At 33.7% G+C, this 24,523-nt stretch overlaps 1 protein-coding gene across 2 annotated transcripts in view; it reads left to right on the top strand.

The window, feature by feature from the left end:
- The window catches only part of Exoc6b (exocyst complex component 6B), a 541,291-nt gene that overhangs the window by 222,459 nt on the left and 294,309 nt on the right, over positions 1-24,523 (top strand). For both annotated transcript variants that reach the window (XM_003469003.5, XM_063230357.1), the window contains one exon: positions 6,818-6,886. In XM_003469003.5, the coding sequence (XP_003469051.1) occupies positions 6,818-6,886 (69 nt within the window). The remainder of the gene's footprint in view (positions 1-6,817; positions 6,887-24,523) is intronic.

Raw genomic sequence — 24,523 nt, 5'->3', positions numbered from 1 at the left:
GGGATACATAATGAGTTCAAGGCCACCCTGAACTGAATACAAGATGCTGTCTAACCTCCCTCCCCCATCAAACTGGAATTGTATTATAAGAATGTATTTAGTAGTTAATATTTTAAAATTATCCCATATCCCTAATCAAGCAATTTGTATTAGGGACTTGCTGATTAAGCTTTTGCAACAAGAATTCAACATTTCACTGTCATCTAATGGCATCCCATCTTTAAAAAAAATCCTACCTTGTATTTATTTACTTCTCAGTTTGAATCTTCTTCAAGTGCACATTCTTAATCTTGAACCTCATGTAGAGCATTATTTATTTAGATGTCTCCAAACTGGTTTCTTGGCATAGTTCTTGCATGGTGTGAATAAATTCTTCAGATAAGGTCTTTCGTGACCCACTGTGACGTTCTGACCTTCATTCTTGTCATTCTTCAACAGTCCTCAGTTAGAGCAGCATAGTTTTTGGAGTAGTCTGACTTATAATCTATGAAGATGGTAACTGTGACATAAAATCCTATATGGCAGTGTTCTTAACCTATTTTGGAGTCATGTATTACTTTAGAGTTTGATGAAAATATATGAAATCTTTCTTTAGTAAAATGTATCTGTTGTATATTCACTCAGAAAAAATTCTGCATGAAATTTCAGAAATTCATGAAATTCTTTAATTTACCCCTCGATAAACTTAACTTTTTGAACTTTAATGTGCTGTAAGGCAGAAGACAGAGAAAGGATCCAGAGTCACAATATCACCTTTAATGATCCACTTTCAGTAAACTAACACTGCTGGCTCTTACCTCCTAAGAGTTTTGCTATCTTCTTAAGCCCACAGGCTGGTGACCAAAGCTTTAGCATATGTGCTTTGAGGAGACATTTACAGTCCAAATAAACTCTTAAAGGCCAATAAAATCCAGGTGTGGTTATACACACATATAATCCCCTCCCTTAGGACCCTAAGGTAGGAGATTCGTAAGTTTGTCTCAAGCCTGGGCTACATAGTAAGTTCAAGACCAGCCTGAAGCAAGATCCAGTCTTAAAAATAAAATGTCATAGAAATTGAAAATCTGGTTTTCTAACTTAATTTCTTAGCTTCTTAGTTTTAGTATTGGACTGGCCTTGAATAGCAAGATTGCTACCAATGGTATGGTATACCTCACTAAGCCACAAATCCCTGCTGTTTCTACATACCAGCAGCTGTATTTGTACAGTAGAACACTAATATGTAATTTTTTCAGTATTGGTTGTTGAACCCAGCTCCTTTATACTGAGCTGCATCACCAGATTTTCTTTTCTTTTCTTTTTTTTTTTTTTTTTTTGAGTCAGAGTATCTCTCAGTTGACCAAGTTAGGTGTCAATTTGAAATTCTCTTGTCTCAGCCTCCCAGATTGCTGGGATTACAGATATACACTGCCATTCTTGGCTTATATTATAGAGAACACAGTGCTTTGTAAAAATGAGTAGTAGTCCTAGATATTTCATATACAAAGTATAACAATATACAAAGAATACAACTTAAAATGCTGGCCTGCTTTATTTATTCCTGATACTCATTAACCTCTGTAGGCTTTGAGTATTTCACTTGTATTCTTAATGAAAACTAGCTTATTATCAAACTTAAAAAATTGTTCCCTAGAAATTGAATTTTATGATGTATAAAATGCCTTAATACTTACTCAATAAAAAGACAAACCTGAGAATATTTTTCCATATAGTTGCAGATGTTTTCTCAGAATAGTTTTCTAAAGGCAAGATTATTAGGTCAAAGGATAAATACTTGTATAAATTTGATAAAGTCTAATTTCCTTCTATATGTTATTTTCTACAGCTCATTCCCACCCTCCCAATGTGTGAGGTGCTTTTTCCTTTACCCTTTAATAGACTACATTTTAAGCTTTTAAATATTTGCAAGTCTCATAGAGGAGAAATGTTATCTTTGTACAGTTTTTGTTTGTTTATTTGTTTTTTGTACCAGGAATCAAACTTAGGACCTTGTACTTGCTAGGTAGGCACTGTGCCGCTGAGCTATATTCCCAACCCTCTGTATTGTTATAATTTGTATCCTTGATACTGTTGATAAAGTTAAATTACCTCATAATTGTGGGAATACACACACACACACACACACACACACTCACACACTCATGAATTGAAGTCTTTTAATTCTTCAGTTTTTGTAAATCTTATTGTAAATTCTGTTACTATTAGGAATATTACTTTTTTTTTTTTTTTTTTTTTTTTTACCAATACTAGTAAGCTTTTTTCTGCCTACTTTTGCCCCCCTTACGTTTTTCTGTATATATGTTAGGTAATGCTCTACCACTAAGCTACATCCCCAGCCTTTATATTTAATATCATATTTATTGCTAAATGTCCTTTTTTTTTTTGGTCTCACATATTATAGTGACTTAGCATATAGTGGGTTCTGCTTAAAAAATGACTGATTTATTTTTTTGTTAATGGTGTTTGGCTTTAAGCAGAGAAATCCAGAGGGACTATCCTGTGCATTTGGTTATAGTTTTTTGTTTCTTTTTTGTACTGAGGATTGAACTCACTATCTTGTGCTTGCCAGGCAAGTGCTGTGCTGTTGAGCTGTATCCCCAGCTTGCTATTTATTTATTTATTTATACTTTTTTTTTATTGCTCAGTAAGCAGAACTGGTGATTTGTCTGTTTTTTTTTTTTTTTTGTGCTTATTACAAAGGCTTGAGTAAATTAAGTGATATTTTCTTTAGATATTTCTCAGCAAGGATCCTAATATGTGAGAAGCTCTATAGAAAATTTTGTACTTTTTAGGATAAAGGTCTGGCAAGTGTATTATTAAATGCTGCAAGGCTTAGAAAATCTTCACACTTTCGCTAATTCTAGTTATTTAGAATTACAGGCTTTCTAGTTTGTTGGTATGGCTATGGTGTTTAGTCTAGCTCCATAAAAGCTTATGTCCAAATGAATTCTACCCTTCTACCATTGAAGTTAGATTCTGATGTGTTATTTTGTAAGAATTTTCACAATCAGAAATGTTTGTAATTCTTTTTTGCTGATCACCTAATATTCCCATGCCTATTTTGAATCTGTGTATTTTGTTCTTTTATCAATCATATCCATAAATATGCTTTTCTTACTTAGTATCTTCCTGTCTCCAGACTCTTTTTGGTCATCTATATAGTAACATGTGAAAGCTGGTGTAGCCAATATTCCACAGACAAAAATTAGGAAGTATCGCTTTGACAGAAGCTGTTAATATTTATCAAACAGATATAGCAATCATTGTATTGAAGTAGATCATCATATAAATTGTTATTTAATGGGCATAAGATTTGTGATGAATATGCAAATATAAAATTGTAGAAGAATGTACTACTTGCCTCCATGATATGTACTCCTGAATACTCTGATTCAGTCACCCCAACTTCTTTAATAACTTATTATTTATCTAAAAATACACATGTTCACTTAATCGGTATGATAGAATATGTTCTGAGGCACAGATCCTAGGTGTGGAATCTAAAATATTACCATTCTATCCTCCTAAAAACCTAGTGGTTTGAGCTGGCAAAAGGCACCAATGCACTTCACTCAGACTATTAAGGGAATTAGGCAGCTGCTGTCCTTGGTGATGAAATTATTTCATGTGATCTCTTAGAAGGAAAACAACTAGTTAAAAAAGCAGGGTTATCTTAAATGTACTGTTTATAGTGATTGTTGGTGTATTCATAGATCTATTTGAACTAGAAAAATACAGACTCCAGTATCTTGAGTTCCTGACTGCCAGGCAGAGGAAATGTTTAACTATTTTAATCATGTTTCTGTCTCTCAGAAAGAAAGCCCTATGAGAGGAAATGACAATGTCCTACCACAAAGTTATCTCTTATCAGCTATAGTCTCAGTCGATAATGATTTGTCAAATTTGGACATGTGTAAAATGCAAAGGCTGTGTTATTTACTTTGGAAAGGAAAAATTAGATGAGGCTGATAAAGAAGGAGTCATGGCTTTTGTTAGGAGACAGAAACCATTAGAGACAGTCATTGTTAGCTTAGGAAAGTGTCCTTGGACCCCTCCCTATTGAAACCTAAACCTGCTTTAATCATTCTTTGCAACTTGAAGGGAAAGAGAGGGCCAAAGAGGAGAAGGAGGATAGAAAGCTTGGATAGAAAGTTAATGTTTTAAATAGAGAGTAAAATGTGGGTTTTTAAACTGACCTATTGTTTTGATTATGAGTCTGGAAAAAGTGCCTTTTGTTCTAGTATTCTTCCCTGCTTCCATTTGTTTAGATTTTGGAAAATGCATTTTTACTCTTGCATTCATGTAGGATTCCATCACGTACAGTGTGTTGCTCTTCTCTTTTTGCCTTTCCGTAGATGTAAGTGATTCTTTTTCATTAGTAAAGTAGAGAAAACACATCTAGCTCAAAGCAACATGAGTCAGTACATACTTTACATACCTTTATCCTCACAGTATTCTTCTTGGTTCCTCACAGCGCTCATTCCTAGTGTTTCTCACAGAGGGGAGCATGAAGGAAAATGATTTCTAAATATTCGCCTGTTTGGGGATAGGGGCAAAGATTGCGAGCTGACACTCCATTTTGCTTTTTCAGTGTTTGCCTTGATCTTTTTGTACAGCTTTCAAATCAGGGAGTCTTATACTTGGAGAACTAACTAGATAAAAGTTGTAGAGGATAAGACATAGTAGAACCAACACTTACACATAAGAACCCTTTATAAAGAGTTTGAAGCTGATACAGTAATGTCAAACAGCCTCACCAAAAATAAATTTGATTGTAAATATTTGTTGGTAATGTGGAAAACACCTTTGTTACCCATCTACATATTTCTTTCTCTTTTTAAAGTTTTCTGGGATAAACCAGTCCCAGCCCATTATTAACCAAACATCTTTCCTTGTTAAGGGGTTTGTTAACTTATTTGTCACAGATTTTTCGGGACCTGTCCCTTAGTATGGGGTGTTCGTTCAGTGAGGGTAGGTCTGCTATGGGAAAAGACCAAGGCTGTCAGCAATGGCTATAAGAGTTTTCCTTTTGAGTGAAACCATGGCTATGAGACAAAGTAAAACAAAATAAACCATATGAAGAAAAACATATACTACAAAATATAATTGAATTTGTTAATCAAAATTAGGCAAAAAGTTTAACTTTTTATAAATATGTATTTATAATACATATAAAGGCTAATTCTAAATAAAAGAAAAAACTGTTTCCTATATAGTTCAAACTTTTAAAATATCACTTATTTCCTCTTATCTTTTTTCATATCATATATAGTTAACTGTTATTTAAATACTATCTGGAGTATAATTTTTAAATGTGTTTCTATTGTTTTTGAGATTGAGTTTACTTAGCTGTTGCCTCTGGTTTTCTGGCAAGTTAAAAGAAATTCCCTGGGTTTTTTGGCAAGATAAAAAATAGGCTGTGGTTTATTTGGTAAGATAAACTTCCTGCAGATTTCAACTTTGCAGTCAAAGGAGTTTCAGCCTTGTGATCATTTCAAATAATCTTACCTAAATGATTACTGATTGATTCCTTTTAAATACAGTTATTCTTGGGGCATGGGAAAGGACTTTTAGCAATCTTTAGATTCACATAAAGGTTTGTTTTGCTCACTTATAGAGTGTATAACATGATAAAGTACTTAAATATAGAAATTCATCTTTGCCTTTATATAGTGAAGCAGAGGAGCACAATAGTGAATAAATTTGAAGCAATACTTACTGAGCCGTAATGGTTTTCTGAGGGAAAGGAAGTAAGCGTTGTATGGTTGAATGAATAGATTTCAATAAGAAAGCATCTTGATTAGAGAAGGCATGTCTCCAAGAAGACAGGAGGTTTACTGTATGAAATAAAAAAAGCTGACTGACTTTGAAATCATGAATCAGCCTCACTGAATTTAGACTTGCCTGCTGCTTATATTCAGATAAACCATATAGCTTCCAGCATTACAGTAAAAACTTCTGCTAGATCTTTATTTTTTATGAATGTTTTTCTTTTCCTATTTTGTTCCATATTGTTTGTTTAACATGTATTTTCTATGTAACCTTTTGTTTTTGTTGACTCGACGAACTTCAACTATCAATCGCCTTAAGAAAATTTAAGCCGAAGTAAATTGTGACTTAGTTATTGTCAGGTCACATAACAAATTAGTTTTAGTGCTGCAACTTGATTCCAGTTCTCTACCTGGTGTGATTTTTGTTTTACTTTCCCTTTATGTCTAAGTTTAATCAGCATCCTTTATTTATATTACAATCTCTGGTTTTAATTCTAGATTTGATTTTTCTATTCATTATTTTAGTTTTTACATGAAATGTCCCTTCTTTCCAATGTATTTCTGTATTTTGATTACATGGTTATTTAAGTATTCTCTAATTCTTACGCTCTTCAGAAGATGACTAGCAGGTCACTTAATTCATCTTGAGTAGGGAATTTTGTTTTAGGCCACTGAAACTTAGTTTTTTAAATGTAATATAACATATATGTTAGAAGTAGAACATAATTCTTTGTATTTTCTTTTTATCACTCCATGGCCCAAGATGTATCTCTATAGGCAGATAAAGGACCAGTGCCATTTGTCTACCTTCTCCTCTCTGTGGTAGTGAGCTTGTCTGGGCCATGGAATATATCTTCACAGCTTATCACTAACATGCCTACAGTAACAGAACTAGGTTTTGGGGGGCATAGTGGCCTTTTGTTTTGTATTTTCCATCTAGAAGCTAGACCTGGCCTTAAAGAAAAACGCATTTACAGTAAAAATGAATGTCATTGTTTTTTATAGTCTTATTTAAAATTTTTTTTGTGATAATTTTGTGCTTTCAGGTACCTGGAGCCCAAGATTTGGTGGATTTCTCTCCTGTTTATCGCTGTCTACACATATATTCTGTCCTGGTGAGTCTTTATTTGAATCTGCCTAATAAAGATAGGTGATGAATTCAAAATTCATTTTGATTTTTGATAGTTTCTCTATTACTAAGGGTAAAAAATGAGAAATTAGTGTTAAGTAGTTTGATTGCATTCTGTTTTTGCTTCTTGAATCTTTTATTCATTTTTATCATATAATATGTAACAGTACATTTGTATTACTCAACTGCTGATTAATAGATTATTACTAAAAACAGTTATATATGTACAAATTTTAGATTTTATAACAATATTAAATTTAATAATTATTTAACTTATAATAGCCCGCCTTTATATGTTTTAAAAGACTTTTTATAGTTTTATTTCTAATAACAATTATTCTTTTTTTCTATAAAGCCCAAGGGGAAAAAGTTCTCTGTGGGTAAATATTATAGGCATTAATAACATTCTAAGAAATGACCCTTTCTGGGCCCAGGGATGTAGCTCAGGGGCACAGCACCTGCTTGGCAAGTGTGAGGCCCTGGGTTTGATTCCTGGTACACCCTTTGCCCTCTCCTCAAAACCACAAAAAACAAACAAAGAAAAAAAATGACCTTTTCTGCATCTTGATAATGAATGTACATGCAGACACAAGTGAATTTTAAAAATTTAAACTATAGTACAAAAGAATCCCATATTTGATATTGTTTGTAGCAAAGTTCAGTGAAACTTAAGTAGGGTGTTTTTAAAACATATTTTCAGGAATGTCTTATTGCCAAATTTCTTCCTCCATATATTTAACACAGTGTCACTTAGTCTTTACTCTAGAATTCTGGGACACTATCTGTAGACTTTTAATTGCCTAAAAAATTTTGTAGTTATCTTTATTTTTAAAGAAAAACCTACCAGTTTCTTCTTTCTTCCTTTTCCTGTTGTTTCTTCTTACTACTTTGCCTCCTACTACTCTCACTTCTCTCCTGTCTCTGTCTCTGTCTCTGTCTCTGTCTCTATCTCTGTGTTTTTGTCTCTCCATCTATCATTGTTTATATGAAGATGAAACCAGGTGAAGACTGAATTATAAAAGGTGTTTAAAATAACGCAATTGTTTTCAATTTTATTTACAGAGTTAAGGGTCTGCTAAGGTGCTACATTGCCTAGGCTAGGTTCACATTTTCATTCTTCCTGCCTTATCCTCCCAGTGCGTGGATTATAAGAATATGCCACCACTCTCAGATAGCTCTATTGTAAATATCTATCCTTATTGTAGCTTGTGTATCTGACTCATTTCCTCCCACTAAAGTGTGATAGTTAATTAATGGTTTGTATTTGCTGTATTTTATTAAATTGAATCTAACAAAAAATAGTGCTCCCTTATGAACTTCTGTGAGTTTATATGTTTTCTGTACCAAAGAGTAGATTTGTTGCATCATAATTTATAAGAATTGGTGCAGTAATTTCTAATTTCTGGTTACCCGATGTATATTGAATAAAATCTCTGTCTAAATTTTTATTTCTCTGACTTCTGATAAAAATTTTATTTTTCCTTATGGAAATTTAATGCCTATTTTTAACCCTTTATGTTTTGTGTTGAGCTTCTTGTCTTTTTTATTTTTGCTGGAAAATATCTTAAAAATTATTTATGTATTATTGATAGGGACAGTTTAGGACTTTGTGACAACCTGGAAGAATAGATATTACAGTATCTTTTCATGACTGAACTTCTTAATTTTGATTTAATCATATCTATCACTTTTCAAGTTCGTATTGCTTGAGTTATGATTAAGTTCTTCTCTGTTAACATGGTCACACAGTATTCTCTTTATACTTTATTTCATATTTTACCACTCACATTTTGCTGAGTCAAATCTTACTATTTATTTACATTTTTAATAAATACTCAATTTCTTTTTGCATGAAGTAGATTTTGAAAGTCAAAAATATGCAATTAACTTAAGAATTTATGCTTTAAAATGATTACAGTGTACCAGGAGAGGTTATATTCATGGAATGACTGTGATACCCTATATCTCATCGCTATGTGTATACTATTTTATTACCTTTATTAAAATTTTATGCTATAAAAATGCAACAAATTTATCCCTAGTGAGAATTCTGATAGTGATTCCTAAGAGTAGTAAAGTAATTTAATTGCATATTTACTAGCTATATGGTGTTAGGCTGCCCTAGCTTGCTCATATATAAGATGGTATAGTAATGACCTACTTAGTGCAGATACAGAGATTGAAAGAATAATGCCTAATTCAGCCTTGGCAAATGATAGTCATTTAAAATGCTTGCTATCTGCTGTGTAACATTATCTCTGATGATTAGACACAGTCTTGGTATTTTAAAAATTATATGGCATGAAGTAGAGACATATACATAGGAGTTCTAGTCTGTCATCAATGTACAAATTTTACACTTGAGAAAATTTGCACATTCTTAATTGTCCAATGACAAAATACAATACATATATATTCTCAAATATAGAAGCTATTGTATGAGTAATTTTTTTAGAAATGATAAAGCTATAGAAAAAGAGGAGGACCTGAAATTTTCCATTAAAAATTCTATACATTAATGTTCTGTAATATTGAAATATTTAATACTCATAATGATTTTCTGTAATAATTTGAAGGCATTGTTTATGCAGCAGAAACAGGTCTCTTCCCCCATTCGCAGTATTTCCTAGTTTCAAAAGGTGTGGTTAATAGTAGTAGTTCAGCTTTATTTTGGGTGGAATATAGTATATGTTTATATTTTAGAGATTGCTGTTTCAGATTTATAAAAATTTTGAATAAAAACTCACTTATTTTGCTAAAGCAAGAGCCACAGTATAAATATCAGTGTGACTTAATGGCATTTTGAAGACTATAATTTTTAAGTTTGTTTTACTTGTTTCTCCATTCCCAAGTCACTAATTTTTATTATTCTATTATGGTAAAGGATATCTCCTCTTAGTATTAACAAGAAAGACCTTGAAAATAGATTACTTAATATAAGTTTAAAGTTTTTCTTAGTTAACTAATATAGCTGACAATAAACCTAGAAAAAATACTTTCTAAGAAAAGAGGATTAGGGTCTGGGGATTTAGCTTAGCGGCATAAGCGCCTGCCTTGCAAGCAGGCAGTCGTGAGTTCGATCCCCAGTACCGATAAAAAAGAAAAAGACAAAAAAATAAAAAAAAGAAAAGAGGATTAGAACCAAGCGTGGTGGCACAGACCTGTCTTCTCAGCCTTCAGAAGGCTGAGTCAGAAGAATCAGAAATTCAAATTCAACCAAGGCAATTTAGTGGCATAGCAGGACCTTCTCAAAATGAAAAGTAAGAGGCATGGATGTAAGTCAGTAACAAGGCCCTGGTTTTAATTCTTAGTCTCCAAAGGAAATAAAGAAAAAAGGAAAAGAGGATTTAAGAGTAGAGAAATGAGGACTGAAAAGAAAATAAGCCCCCCTTCTCTCTCTCTCTCTCTCTCTCTCTCTCTCTCTCTCTCTCATTTTTTTCCTATTTCAATACTTGTCTCTATTTCTGCACTTTTTTTTTTATCAATTTACTAACCACTTATCCTGCCCTGAATCTGTATCTTTTATCAGACAGATCTCCTGCCTTTTACTTTGTTGATTATTTTCACCTTTAACTCTTGAGCCTGTTGTCTTTTACAGCGTGTTTGCCCTTTGCCTGGTTTGGTCTTTGTGGACACTGCTTCTGCTCTGTGTTTCACAGTGTCGTAGGATTCTACTCTTGTCATATTTCTCTTGTTTCTTTTCTTTTTAAAAGATACATTCATTCTCATGAGTTGAAGTGCTAACTTCCAAATTTATATTTTCATTTTTCAACTTTCCCTTGAGTTTCAAACTTGTATAATGTGGTCATCTGAAGTTAGGTGGTCTTATAAGGCCCTTGGTTTAACTCCCAGCACCTTCCTACTACAAATGAACAAACTTAAAAATCATCTATTAAACCTAACATTTTAAATTCCATAGGTGAGAACAACTTAGTTTATCTGTATGTTTCAAAAAGTACTCACTATTATTACCCCACTCCTGCTTAGTCTGCTTCTCTTGCATTTGCAGTGGTCCCAGGTAATATCAGTATGTAGTCACCAGGTAGAAATCTAAATTCTTGTTTTTTCTTTTTCTATGTTCAAACCTCCAATTCTTGCAAATGTTGCTTTCTAAATATAGTTCAATTCCATCTCTTCATTCCTAAAACTTCTTTCCTAAAACTATTTTCCTAGTTGAGATTTCCATGTAAATTATTGAAAAATCTCCCTTAACTGATCTACTTTAAGCCTTGAACCTTTCACTCAGTTTTCACTGTAGTCATAATAATTTAGCATATAAATCTAATATGAATGTTATCTGCTTAAAATTCTCTAATTGGTCATGTATAGAGTAAAAAAAAGAACTATAGAAGAAAATATTGTACATAGAAACAGAAAATCATTCCATAGATTCTGCTGCCTATCCCCTTGCTTTTATATACAGAAATGCTTCGTTCTTTTTAGTATACCATGTTATTTTATGTCTCTCATCATTTGTTTGTGGTAGTCCTATTTGAATTACTATTCCCATTTCTTTTTATTTTACTAGTTCTTATTTATTTTTTATTAGTGTCCTCTAGCAAATTTTCCTGATGTTGCAGGTTGAGATCAGTGAACTCCCTTCAATGCATATTTGAGTCAGTGTTTTTGATTCTAAAGGTAGTCTTTTTTCCTCAATAGAGTGTAAGCTCTTTTAGGGCAGGTATGTTTATTAATTTTATTTTTCTTAGCTCCAGCATTTAATGTTTAGTATTAGTAACACATAGTACTCCATAGGTATTTGTTTTTGATTTTTGAGAGCTAATTTTCCTCCTTCTGACCTGCAAATGAATCTAGAATTCTAGTAAGGCAGTGTTATACAATATTAGGGCAGGGACTTATACAAGGGAAAACAATCCTATTGGTGTTCAGCAGAAGGATCATAACCCAAGTAACAAAAAGTTCTAATATTTTGTCATTTACAATAGTGTTTATCTGAACTTTTGGCCTGAGGATAACAAGGCACACTTTGAATAAACATGGCAATATTTATTATTTTTAGTGAAACCGACCTTCCATTCACCCCCCTTTTATGGCTGTGCTGCTTATAAATTCCCAAAGGATTATTTGAAAAATCCTACTTATATCTGCCAGCCTTATCAGTAGGGCAAGAGTTCATGTATTGTAACAGGAGGTCAGATTTCGGTCATGGTCTTATAGATGGGGCCAAGCACCTGTAAATTCTTCCTTTGGTGACTAAAGTGAAGTACAATATCAAACAGGCAGTGAGACTTTTCTAGGAAGTGCTGAACTTTGGCAGGAAGGGCAAACTTTGGTGGGGGGGAAGAAAGTGAACAAGGGTCAGATAGTGGTTAATTGAGACTTGGTTCTTGATATAATAATACAATGGAAGTGTGCAGGATAAAGGTAGGTATATTTTATGAGATTGTTTTAAACATCTTACATGGTTTAAGTCCTCATACATTTTAGTGATGGGCAGGTGAGGGGCAGAATATAAAACATAGTCATTAAAGAAAAAACTTTTAGACAGGGGAAAATAAAAATTTTACTGTTAAGGTAATGATAAATGATAATAATCTGAACTTCTTGTACCTACTGTAATGTTAGTTAAAAATATGGATGGACTATATGTCTAACAAAGACAGAAACCAGTCTGTCTTACAGATTTTTAAAAAAACTGTTGACTGTTATCTGTCATCTGTTTTGGACTCTAAGCCTCAAACCCAGGTCAGTTTTGACAAAGATTTGTGTGCACTTTACACTTTTTGTGTGCACTGACACATCTTTCTAACTCTGCAGGTTCAGTAACTCATTCTTCCATATACACGCCCTAACAAGCAGCTTGGTTATCATTAAGAAGAATGAACAGCAAACTTGTAAATACAATGAAACTCCAACTTGTGTGTCTCATTTGCGATTTTTCTTCTTGTGGTATCTTTGCCTCCAGTGATCTACATCATGTGTTCATTAACAAATAGATTCTTAGATTTAACAAAAATCATTGAGAAAATATAGACCTTTGATTTATATATTTTTCTGGAGTGTGTTGTACTGTAATTCATTTACTTTAAGGACTTCTGATATTTTTAGTCATTTGGCATTATAGCGATATATAGGTATTGAAAAAAAAAGCAACCACCTAGTATTATATGACTCATAACCTCAGTTTTACCTGCTATTTCTGCAATCACTAAAAGAGACTGCAAAATACTCTAATATATACAGAAGTACAGAATGTTGTTGTGCAGTAAGTTCATTTTTACAAAGGTTCTGACATATGCAGTATTTCTATGTTTGGGGGGAAGGAGGCTCTGCGAATTTGATGAAAGCTGTGAATCCTCTACCTGGAAGAAATGTACAAATGTAAATGTCATATTTTGATTAGAATGTCAAAATCTTCCCCATCTTTCTGGGTCTTATCATTAGACCCAGTGATAACCTCTCATCTGTAGAGAAAACTGGCTACAGACATGCCCAGAGTAGCTTATCCCAATTCCATTAGAGTATCTCCTTGTCAGAAGCCAGCTGACAGCTTCCCACCACCTTGTCTTTTTCTTAGATTTGACAGCTTTACCAAAATTCTAAATGTAAAAGGATATTTCAAAGTAATCTTATTTCTGTGTCAGAGATTTTTATTCCTTAGGTGGTCACCGTGTGTCACAAACAGATGATTTGTTTTTCTGTTGGAATAAGTTAGCCTCCATAACTAAACCATTGGTTCTATATTCTGAACTCTTTTACTTAAAACAGGGATTTTAGAAATAACTGTGAGAATTGTTGGTTAGTAATTGATCTTCCTGAACACAAGTAATTCTGATGTGTCAAAATATTTTACTTCTTATTTGTTGTTTTTTTCCCCTCATACTAGGGTTTTTGCATCCATGGCCTTACACATGCTAAGGCAAGTGCTGTATCATTGAGCTACATCACCAGGGGCCTTTTATTTTGATACAGGGTCTTGCTAAATTGCCAGGTGTGTCTTGAATTTAGATCCTTCTACCTTAGACTCCCAAATAACTGAGATTATAGTCATGTACCACTGTGATTTGCTCCTATTTGCTTTTAATAAAATCTCTTTCTAAATACTTGACTATTATTAGAAGAAGTGAGTCAGCAGCACAGTTAGAATTACCCACATTCCCTCACAATCCTTTATAACCACTGCAACAGAAGAGGATAGAGTGGAATAGGGTAAGCAGGAGTCTTCCTGGAACATGTTTCTCCCACTCTTAATCTAAGGATTTCTGCTGGTATGCTTTCCACTGGCAGCTGAGAGAAACTACAAAAACCATGGGCATGTAACTACAGATAATAACAAGGAAAAGATTTAGAGAGTAGAAACAGGGACAGATATAAGCAATTCTAAACAACACGTTTTCTGAGGTATTAAGAGAGTTTATAAATGCAATTAGTTTCTAATGAAGTTGCCATTATGTTAAATCATTTAGTAAATAATTGAAGAGTCTAAGACACTGGAGTTTTTAATTAAAGAAATGTTCCTTTCAAGCATCTACAGAGTTAGGCTTTATAATTTTTTTGAATAGTGATAACAGAAATGTTGTTTATTCACATGTATTTGTAATATATTGGATCGTGTGTAACAGTTTGCTTTACAAGGGGCTTCAAAAATTCCATTTCATTAAATAGGTAAATTATCCATGTGTTAGATATGGAGAAATACCTCATTAGGTAGAGAATACACTCATTAAATCATGCTAAGATTTAGTTTCTTTGTTGACACCAAGATGAAGCTTTTAGGGATTATGTTTTTGCATTTGTACCAGAAGACACTACTGCTATTTAATTACCAGGTACATTTAACTGTAATAATTGGAACATAGACTTAAAACAAATCTGAAGGCTAGGTTACATTTTTGATAGTATATTGACTTTTCAAAATTGGATACTTTAAAAATTGTGGAACATTTGTGCTACATCTTGGTATTAAAACAGTTGATTGTGAAATGAATAAAAGATGTACATCAGCCTTTTTTAAAGTCTTTTTTTTAAAAAGGTAAACCTTGATTCTTTTATATATTAGAACTATTGATTTATATTTATTGTATGTAACTTTATTAAAAATCCATTATTTAATTATTCAATTTTTCTAATAGGTATTTTAGTAAACATTAAATATCAGTTTGGCCATAAACACAAATGAGATAATCTGCTATTCCTGTGCTAAAAATTAAGACAGATAGAATTGCCTATATGCAAAATTCTAGATGCTAGAGCCTGTGAATACATTATTTTTCTTATTTGATATTTCCCAAGACATTGTTACTGACAGAAACATTTTGCTAGTGATGAAAAATTGGTTATTATAGTATATAACTCCAACATTGCCAGAGGCACATAGCTTAATGATCCAGATCTCCTTAAAGTTATTTCTAGAGATGCTTGTATAGGGAACACAAGTATCATCAATTGATCTGTTTAAAAACAAAACAGAACAAAATACAAAATGAAAGGACTCCTATGTCTCAAATGTCATTGGAACTCTATGGTACTGTATTTTTGTCTTGGGCTTTTTATGGTACATATTAGTGTCTTCACATATATTCTGAGAAGATCTGAAGAAAAAAAAACTATACTAAAGATGGTCAGGATGCTGTCTATTCTCAAAATGTCTATATTTTAGTGAAAGAAAAACTTACGTATAAAACACCTGAGTAATTTTTTAACTCTACTATTTTTATTTAAAATATTTTTTCTTTGGAAAATAAGAAAAAAATCAAATTTTTTAATGGGAAGGTTTGCCTAAGAACAGTAATTTGAGTAGGCAATATTTTTAAATCTTTTAAGGTAGCATTGGTTTTCAGATGTTTATATATTTGGAATTTTATTTTTAAGAATTTGAGGTAACTTTAATATTTCAGAAACCGATATTTAGACTTTAATTCTCTTTTTTATATCTATTGTTTTAAAGGGACTTTATTTTTCTCTCCAAAAATGTTCATTTGCTTTCCTACACTATCTAAGACAAGTGCAAGTTGTGCCTTTGAAGAGCCAACTTACACTGTTCGAAAAGAGCTAGAAGCTTTCTGGTTTGTTTCTATGGTGACTTTGAGTACTTCTGAGCAGTAAGAACATATTTTAAGTATTCTCTTTAGAGATATTTATTAATGTGGAAACTTTTGGTCTGAAATACTTGGTTATTCCTAGTCCATTTCTGCCACTTAACAGGTAGTCTCATCACTCTTCTGTCATATCTCATTGTCTCCTGCTTCCCTGTCCCACTGGTGCCTGGTGGGGTTAGATAGGCGTAAACACTAAGTAGATCATAGGGAAAAAGCTGAGGGTGAGATACTTTGTGCACTCCATTGATAAGGACACAGGAAAAGCCATTTATAGTGATAACTTTCTTGCAGTATAGGCTAATGGGCCCTGGTTTGTAGTAGCTGTAATCTAACTTCTTATAATTGTCATATTGCTCTTTTAACCTGGTGACCTTATTACCCATGGGCATATATATCATTTGGCTTTGAATAAAAGAATAGGCTAAAAAAAAAACTAAAGAAAATAAAAGTGAGTTGTTTAAAAAAAATTGTTAGACGTGCTTACATTTTGTTTTTCAAAATGCTTAGTTTAGAATACTCATACTTGTCAAGTGTGCTTGCTTGTTTTTAAACAATAATCTTATTTAAACAGCTTTAGGCACCACAATAACATGGTGACTTTTATCAGACTATGACAAAGTAGACAAGAAATAATTCATTTTTCATATAATAACAAGTAATCCTAACTACAGTTTTATTCTTGTTTAGGATTATATTTAAAAAGTGTACAGTGTTTTTCACTGTCTTCAGAATAAACTTCTTAACATGGTTTGGGTAGTCTTCAATATTCCTTCTGTGGCTTCACTTTCTCATCTCATTTCTAATTCCTGTTTTCTTTTTAAAATTTATTTATTTATTTAAATTGCTCTTTTTTTCCTGCTTTTTCAAGATTGACCTTCCAGAGATACCCTGTGCATTCTGCAGTGATGTGACTCCCCAAGATGTTCTTTTCTGAAACACATTTCTCTCCTTTCTTCCTTTTGATGACTCTTTCAACTTATACTAGATTTCTTCTATTGGTGACTTAGATTTGACATTTATAACTCTCTCCCTAATTTCAGATACCTAGTCAGGTCTCTGACACATATTTTCTTTAATTTTATTTAAAAGGAAAAAGAGAAAAAACAAAACAAAACAAAGTGGTGTAAGGGTACAAGTAATACAGAACTACAAAAAAAAAAAAAAAAAACAGTAAGAAATCACCAGTTAATAGATTACATATTATCATCTTAGAGATAGTTGCTCAAATCACAGTATCAAAGCATACAAAGTGGACATTCAAACAGTGAGGCTGCAAACAGTTGTGTTCAATGATCCAACCAAAAACATTAATATGATGACACATATTTTCATCTTGTGTATATTTCACATTTTTCCTTTAAACTATTGTGATTATAACTGCGATATTTATTTATTTGTATTCCAAATGTAAAAATTTCAGTTTTATTTAGCTTATCTATGATGTTACTTCCTGAATACCTAGTTCATTGTATTGTCCTAGTCATTTTGATTATCATGAAGAAGGGTATAGCTAACTGTGATTTAAATAACAAAAAATCATATGAGACAAAAGGAGTTTCCTTTTGATTTACAGGGGAATTTGGTTATTCAGATAATTATGTAAGATGGCATATACAAAAATGATCTTGTCAGAAGTAAATGGCATAATTTAAACTCATACTTATGGTTGATTATAGCAGACACAATGAAAAGTTTGTTTTTTAACATACATAATATATATATATCAAGAGTTTGAGAAGGCTGAGTTTGGGACTATTATAGATTCCCTTACTGTTTTAGGTTCTGATATCTCAAATGATAATCTCAAAACATAGTAGTTTTAGGACCAGTCTGGTCTCTGGCTTGCTATACCCTGAATTTCCTTAGGGAATACAGATGGAATCCATCTTACTTTTCTAACTTAGATACTTTTATCAGAGGTTCTGGAGATCTTGAAATTCTGTTATTTTCACCACATACAAGGAGGTGAATAGTTACAGGATAAATCAGTGAATGAGTGTGTAAAATACTTGAAGAAAGCAGTACTTAAAAAATTAGTACAGATTTATAAAAAGGCTATGAAGTAAACTACACAGAGAAGATTTAGTTGTGTTGGTTGGGGTTAATATAGTGTTCTGTGATGCAAAGTATTATTTAGTAAGGTTAATGATTTCTAATTGCTTTGAAAATACAGCATAAGTAACATTTTTTTAATATGAAAAGTGGCATGATCATTATAGGTGACTTTTATAGAAATCTAGATTATATTTTACTGCATGTGACAAGAACCCAATATAATAATTTAAACATTATTATTTTTACACATTTATATAAAAATATATTTTTCATGTAACAGTCTTTATTGCTTATGAAGGTGCAACAGATTGAATAAGATAGAAGAGCGTTACTTTTGTGATTTGTCAAGTAATAAATACACATAAAAACAATTATAGATAATGGTGAGTACTATAAAGAACTATAGCATTTTGTGGTAGAGTGTGACTAGAGGCAGTAGTATAGTATTGTATTTTGTTTTATTTTTGTGTAACTTTTAAATCAGGCTAGACATATCTATCTTCTTAAATATTTATTATTTCTTTATTGTGAAAGCATTTAGAATTATTTTAGCTTTTTGAAATACATAGGACTGTTATGGTTTAAATCCAAAATGTCCACCAGAGGCTTCATGTGCTCACAGCTGGAAATTGTGGGATGTAATTGGATCATGGAGACACGCTACTCGTGGAATCAGCAGCTGAGTGTGCTCTCAGAAGATTGTACCTGGCTGGCAAAGGTTGGATTGCTGAGGGGGAGTATGTCTCTATTACCCTGGTTCAAGTGTACAAAAGTAAAAGTCATTATCTTGAGAAGAGAGCCCCAGGACACCCTGCTCTAGAAGGCACCTAGGGATTCTGTTCACAATACTCAAGTCATCCAGATACTTGGAGGTCCCTGTAGTCAGATCCTAGTCAGTCAGTCCAGCTATTGTTCAAATTGCCTGCAGACTTAGGCATTATGCACATCCTACTAGGTTTACAAGTTGGCAAGATTGTAACACTTACAGAGTCAGGGAGGCTTCTACCCAGAACTGAAAGGAAGGCCTAGGAGTGTGAAGCTGCGAGAGGAAAACTGAAAGTGCCTTGGAAAAGCCGTGAATGTGGGTCATCTGAGAAGGGCCACAGGAAATGAGCAGAGCCAGAGAGGGACTATCAGGGCTGCAGTCAGTGCTATGGGGACAGGGCCACGCAAGGTCTTTGGAGCTCACATTTAAGCTCATATCTTGGTACAACTTGCCTTGGGTACTAGACATGAAGCTATGGGATTTAATGTGTGCCCTGATGGATTTTGGCTTTGCTTTAGTCTAACTTCATTCTCTTCCCCTCTTCCTCTTCTTTGGAAGGGGAATGCTTGCCCTTTCCTTTGTATGTTGTTAGTGTTTAAGTTTTCTTTTGGTTTTTATAGGGTCTTTCAGCTAAGGGTTTGCTTTGAGTGTTAGAGGAGACTTTGGACTTGAGATTTTCAGCAATGGTGAAACTGTTAGGACTTTTGCAACTCTTAGAGATGGAATAAATGCATTTTACATAAAGAGATGCTCATTATTACTTTGGGGGCCCAAGCCAAAGTTATGATTTATATCAAGAATATCTTCCAAAGGCCTGATGTGCTCCCTGGAGATTTATTAGAAGATGGATCATGGGGTCATTGTACTCAGTACTGGAATCATCTACTGGTGAGTTCAGCAGGGAGTGTACTGGTGACTCAGTGCTATGACTAGAAGTGCCTGGTCACTGGGGATAGGTATGTCTCTCTCCATGGGTTCTGTATTTGCGCTTTTCTTTTTGGCTGCCATGGTGTGAACAGCTTTCCTTCCCCTAGGCCCTTCTCCTATGCTGCTTTTAGTGTTAATCTCTGCCAAAGATTGGCTGAAACTTCTGAAACATGAACCAGAATGAACCTTTCCTCCTTTATGTTTGGGTGTCCAGTATTGTGTGCCAGCAACAAGAAATGACTAAGGCAAGTACTATACATAATGGTTTTTATAGTCACTTACTATGTAATAGCATACCAGAAGTTCTTATTCCTAACTACAGTTTTGTATAGACTAACCCCATTCATCCCTTCTTTTTTAACTGCATCAGTCTTTAGTAAGCACTAATCTATTGTCAACTTTTATAAGAGCTGATTTTCTGTATTCCACATATGTAAATTATCATTCTGTGCCTGATTTATTTTACTTAGCATAATGATCTCCAGTTCCATCTGTATTGTTGCAAATAACAGAATTTTATTCTTTTTTAATGATGAAATAACATTCCATTTTGTGTGTGTACCACATTTCCATTTATCAGTTGATGGACATTCACTTGTTTCCACTACTTTGGTATTCTGAAAAGTGCTGCAGTGAATCGTGGGAGTACATGTCTCTTGACATACTGATTTCATTTTTAAAAAGATATATTCCAGTAGTGAAATTACTAGATTATGTGTTAGTTCTAATGTCTGTTTCTTGAGAAACTTCCATACTCTTTTCTCTAGTACATGTTCTAATTTATATTCTCACCAACAGTGTGCAGCATTTCCTACTTCTCTATATCCTCACTGACTTTTGTTACCTTTTTTCTGTTTAGTAATGGTCATTCTTACAGGGATAAAGTGAGATCTCAGTGTGCTTTTAATTTGCATTTATTTTCCAAATGCAAAATAAAACAGAATAAAGCCAATCAAAACAAAGCAATGAAAGTAATACAGAATTTCAAAACAAGATAGTAGGAAATCAATGGCTACTATGCCTCCTGTTATCTTCAAAATAGCTACCCATACCATCAAACTTAATCAAATAAAACAGAACAAATAGAAACAATCCAAACAAAACAGTGAAAGTGATACAGGACTTCAAAACAAGAATATAGGAAAGCAACAGTGACTACCATAATGTATCTTGTTAACTTCAAAATAGCTGCCCATGCTGTCAGACATAATAAAATCAAACCAAACAAAGCAGAATAAAATCAATCGCAACAAAGCATTGAAAATGATATAGGACTTTAAAACAAACAGTAAATTAATAGTGGCTACCACCTTCCCTTTTTAGATGTTCCCTCACCTTTCACTTTCACAATATCTATTGTACATTCTGAATCCTAGTAACTCCTTCAGTTTTTTGTACTAGGGAGACAACATGATGTTTGCATAGGTGAGTCTGAACCATTTTACCGAACAGCATGATTACAAGTTCCATCCATTTGTCTTACAAGAGCCTTGTGATTATCCTTTATAGTTGAGTAGCTTTCCATTGTATAAAGATGCCATATGCTTTATATCTGTTCTGCAGTTGATGGGCAAGCTACCTCTGCTTTTTTTCTGGTTCCCTGTTGCATTGAGCATTGTTTTCTCTTCTTTGACTTTCAGTGTATGAATTTCCTTTTGAGTTAATACATTTCTTGTATACTATGTATTGATGGATCCTGTCTCCTGATCCATTCTGCTTGTGTTTCTTTTTATTGATGAATTGAGGCTATCTACATTAATGGTTATGGCCAACATATACCTCTGCTATACTTTTTTATTGTTTTTAAGCTACCTCCTTTTCCCTTCCATTCAATTGTCTGACCTGATCAGTGATCCCACTTTGCTGCTGTTCCTGGGACCATGGTCATTTTTATCTCTCTCTAGAATATTATTCAGTAATCTTCGTAGGGTTTGTTTGGTGGGCATGAATTCTTTTTTTTTTTTTTTTTTTTTTTTGCAGTACTGGGGATTGAACTCAGGATCTTGCACTTGCAAGGCAGGCACTTTCGCCACTGAGCTAAATCCCCAGCCCTGGGCATGAATTCTTTCAGTTGTTCTTTGTCATGGAAGTATCTTATTTCTCCATTAATTCTGAAAGATAATTTTGCATGGTATATCAATCTGGGTTGAAAGTTATTTTCTTTCAGGATTTGAAATACTTCGTTCCAAGCTCTTCTTGACTTGAATTTTGTGTTGAGAAGTATGTTGTGATTCTGGTGGGTTTTCCTTTGTACGTCATCTGTTTCTTTTTTCTTACAACCTTTAATATTGTGTTCTTGTGCTGAATTTCTGGGGTTTTGATTATTATATGTCTGGGATAGATTTATTTTGGTGTGGCTAGTTGGAGTTCTATATGCTTCACTTTTCTGTGTGTCGGGTCCTTTTCCCATGCTTGGAAAGTTGTCTGCTATTACTTTGTAAGTAGTCTCTTTATGTCATTTGTGTTGACTCCTCCTTTTTTGCTGACACCTATCACTCTTAAATTACTTTTCTTTGCATTGTCTTGCAGCTGTTGAATTGTTATTTTCTGGTTCTTTGTTATTTTTAAGAGGTCTTTCCTTTTGTGATTGCTAGCTGCCATCTTTTCTTCAAGATGTGAAACTCTAGCTTCCCTTTCTTTCAAGTGGCTTTGACACCTTTCAGTGGAGTTTTTAATTTCCTGGATATCTCTTCAAATCTGTTGCATGCATTCCAGTTCTCTATATTGTTCATTCAAGGTTTCCCTCATTCTCTTATGCTCCTCTTTAATCTGTGTCTTCTTTAGATATACACAGCAAGCCTTTTATTATGTTTGTCATTTCTACTTTTACCAGAGATACTATTTCTTTCCCGATTTCTTTAACAGCCTCATGAAGTAGTTTCTTTACTTCAGTTATCATCATCCCAGAAATTTCAGGTGTGAGATTTCTGCTTTCTTCCATGTCCATTCTTCTGGACTTGTTCTCTTTGGGCTTGAGGACAAAAATTGCCTTTTGCTCCTTGTCTTGACATTTTCCTGGGTTCCTCAGGATAAGCAAGTTGTGTGGTCTCAGGTACTTCCCACATTAGCTAACCATCCACAGTGTAGAGCGATGGGTCAAGTACCTGGGTTTCTTCTAACCCAGATTCCCCAGGAGGCAGTGGGGTGTAGGGTGGACTTCTCCAGACACTATTGGGTTCTCCAATGCATGCCTGGCAAGTTTTTAATTTCTTTTAATTTTTTATTTTTTGGTGGGGGGTACCCGAGATCGAACTTACAACCTCATGCTTTCCAGGCAGGCACTTGTGCCACTGAACTGAAGCTCCAGCCTTTTGGCTGGCTAGTTTTCCTGACTCACGCTGGCTGTCTGTGGGAGATCCTGATGGTGACTGGCATACACACAGAGGGCTGGGCTGGGTGCTTCTCCCTGCTCATGATGGTTACCTACAAGAGAGTAGTATGCTAATCTGCTCCTTTACAGATGGCTAAAATTTCAGACATTCACGTTTTTTCATTTTGTAGTCATTGGAATAAACATTTATTCAGATTTATTGATAACTCAGGGAGGACATTTTGATAAGTAATGAAATAGGTATATGGTCTTAAAGTATTCTCCAAAGTTTTTTTTATTAAAAAGTATTATTTGGTAGTGGGCATACATGGTCTCAAGCAGCATGTGGTAAATATACCTTCTTCTCAAATTTGCTGTGACCCTAAAACTGCTCTAAAACAATTAAGTCTTCAGCCAGTGTTGGTGGTGCATGCCTATAATTTTATCGATGTACAAGGCTAGCACAGGAGAATTTCAAGTAACCAGGGAAGCCAGCAGACATAATCCTTGGGCTAATCTGAATGCACTTAGTTACTAAAAGGCCATAGTCTAGGGGCCAGAGGTTTTAATGTGGTCTAAAAATGATGTTGGGAGATACATTTGCCAGACTGTGAAACACAAAGTACCTTGTTTATTCAGCACAGTTTAGGTCAAATATGGTTATGAAAAACAGATGAATTCTGGTGATCAAGTTGTACTTTGACAAATATCCCATTGTTTGAACATGCAGTAATTTTTGAAAAATGTGAAGCAGCTTGGACTCAGAGATTGAGTTCTGTCTTCTCAACTTCTTTGCCTGCTCACAAAGGTCTTGCCATTCTGCAGAATAGAAATAACAGGGCAGAAAGGGTATGTTAGATGCTCCCCTCCCCCTTCTATTTCTTCACTTCCTTTTCTTTGGCAAATCAAGTTCTGGGTATGCTGTTTGATGAGCTGCAGGTCTTGCAGAATTTTCTGCTTTAGGGGCAGCTATTGTGCTTCAGTTTTGTGAACAGTAGTGTGTTCTAGTGAATTGAATCATTTGAGTTTTCCCCATTGATAGAAAATTGACACTTAAAGGTTAGTGAAACATTATTACATTTCACTGGCTCCTCTGTCCAGAATCATTCTAGATTATCCAGTATGTATTCCCACTCCAAGAGGCTTGTCCATAGAGTTCTGTTCCTATAATTTAAAAATTACACTAGTAACATAGCAGGCCAGGGATGCTTAATGTAGAGAACTGCACAGATTCAAATTCTGTTTAATGACTGATATTTTTTCATTTATATTTTTATGCTATACCACTTTTGTTGCTTCAGGATTTTGTGTTGCCTCACTAACTTTATTTATCTATTTAATATTATTAACTGAATATATATAGTATGTAGAACATCTGTGCAATCCTGTGGCTTTGTACACAATTTTTATTATGGATAATTTAGAATTACTCTGTTCAGTATGGTAGCAACTGGCTACATGTTATTTGATCACCTGAAATGAAGATAGTCTAAAATGAGATATGCT

This window comes from Cavia porcellus, unplaced genomic scaffold, assembly GCF_034190915.1.
Source record: "Cavia porcellus strain 051 isolate PalLab524CR breed Dunkin Hartley unplaced genomic scaffold, mCavPor4.1 scaffold_18, whole genome shotgun sequence".
NCBI lineage: Eukaryota > Metazoa > Chordata > Mammalia > Rodentia > Caviidae > Cavia > Cavia porcellus.
Note: the sequence above shows the minus strand (reverse complement) of the source record. Positions and strands in the feature narration are given on the sequence as shown.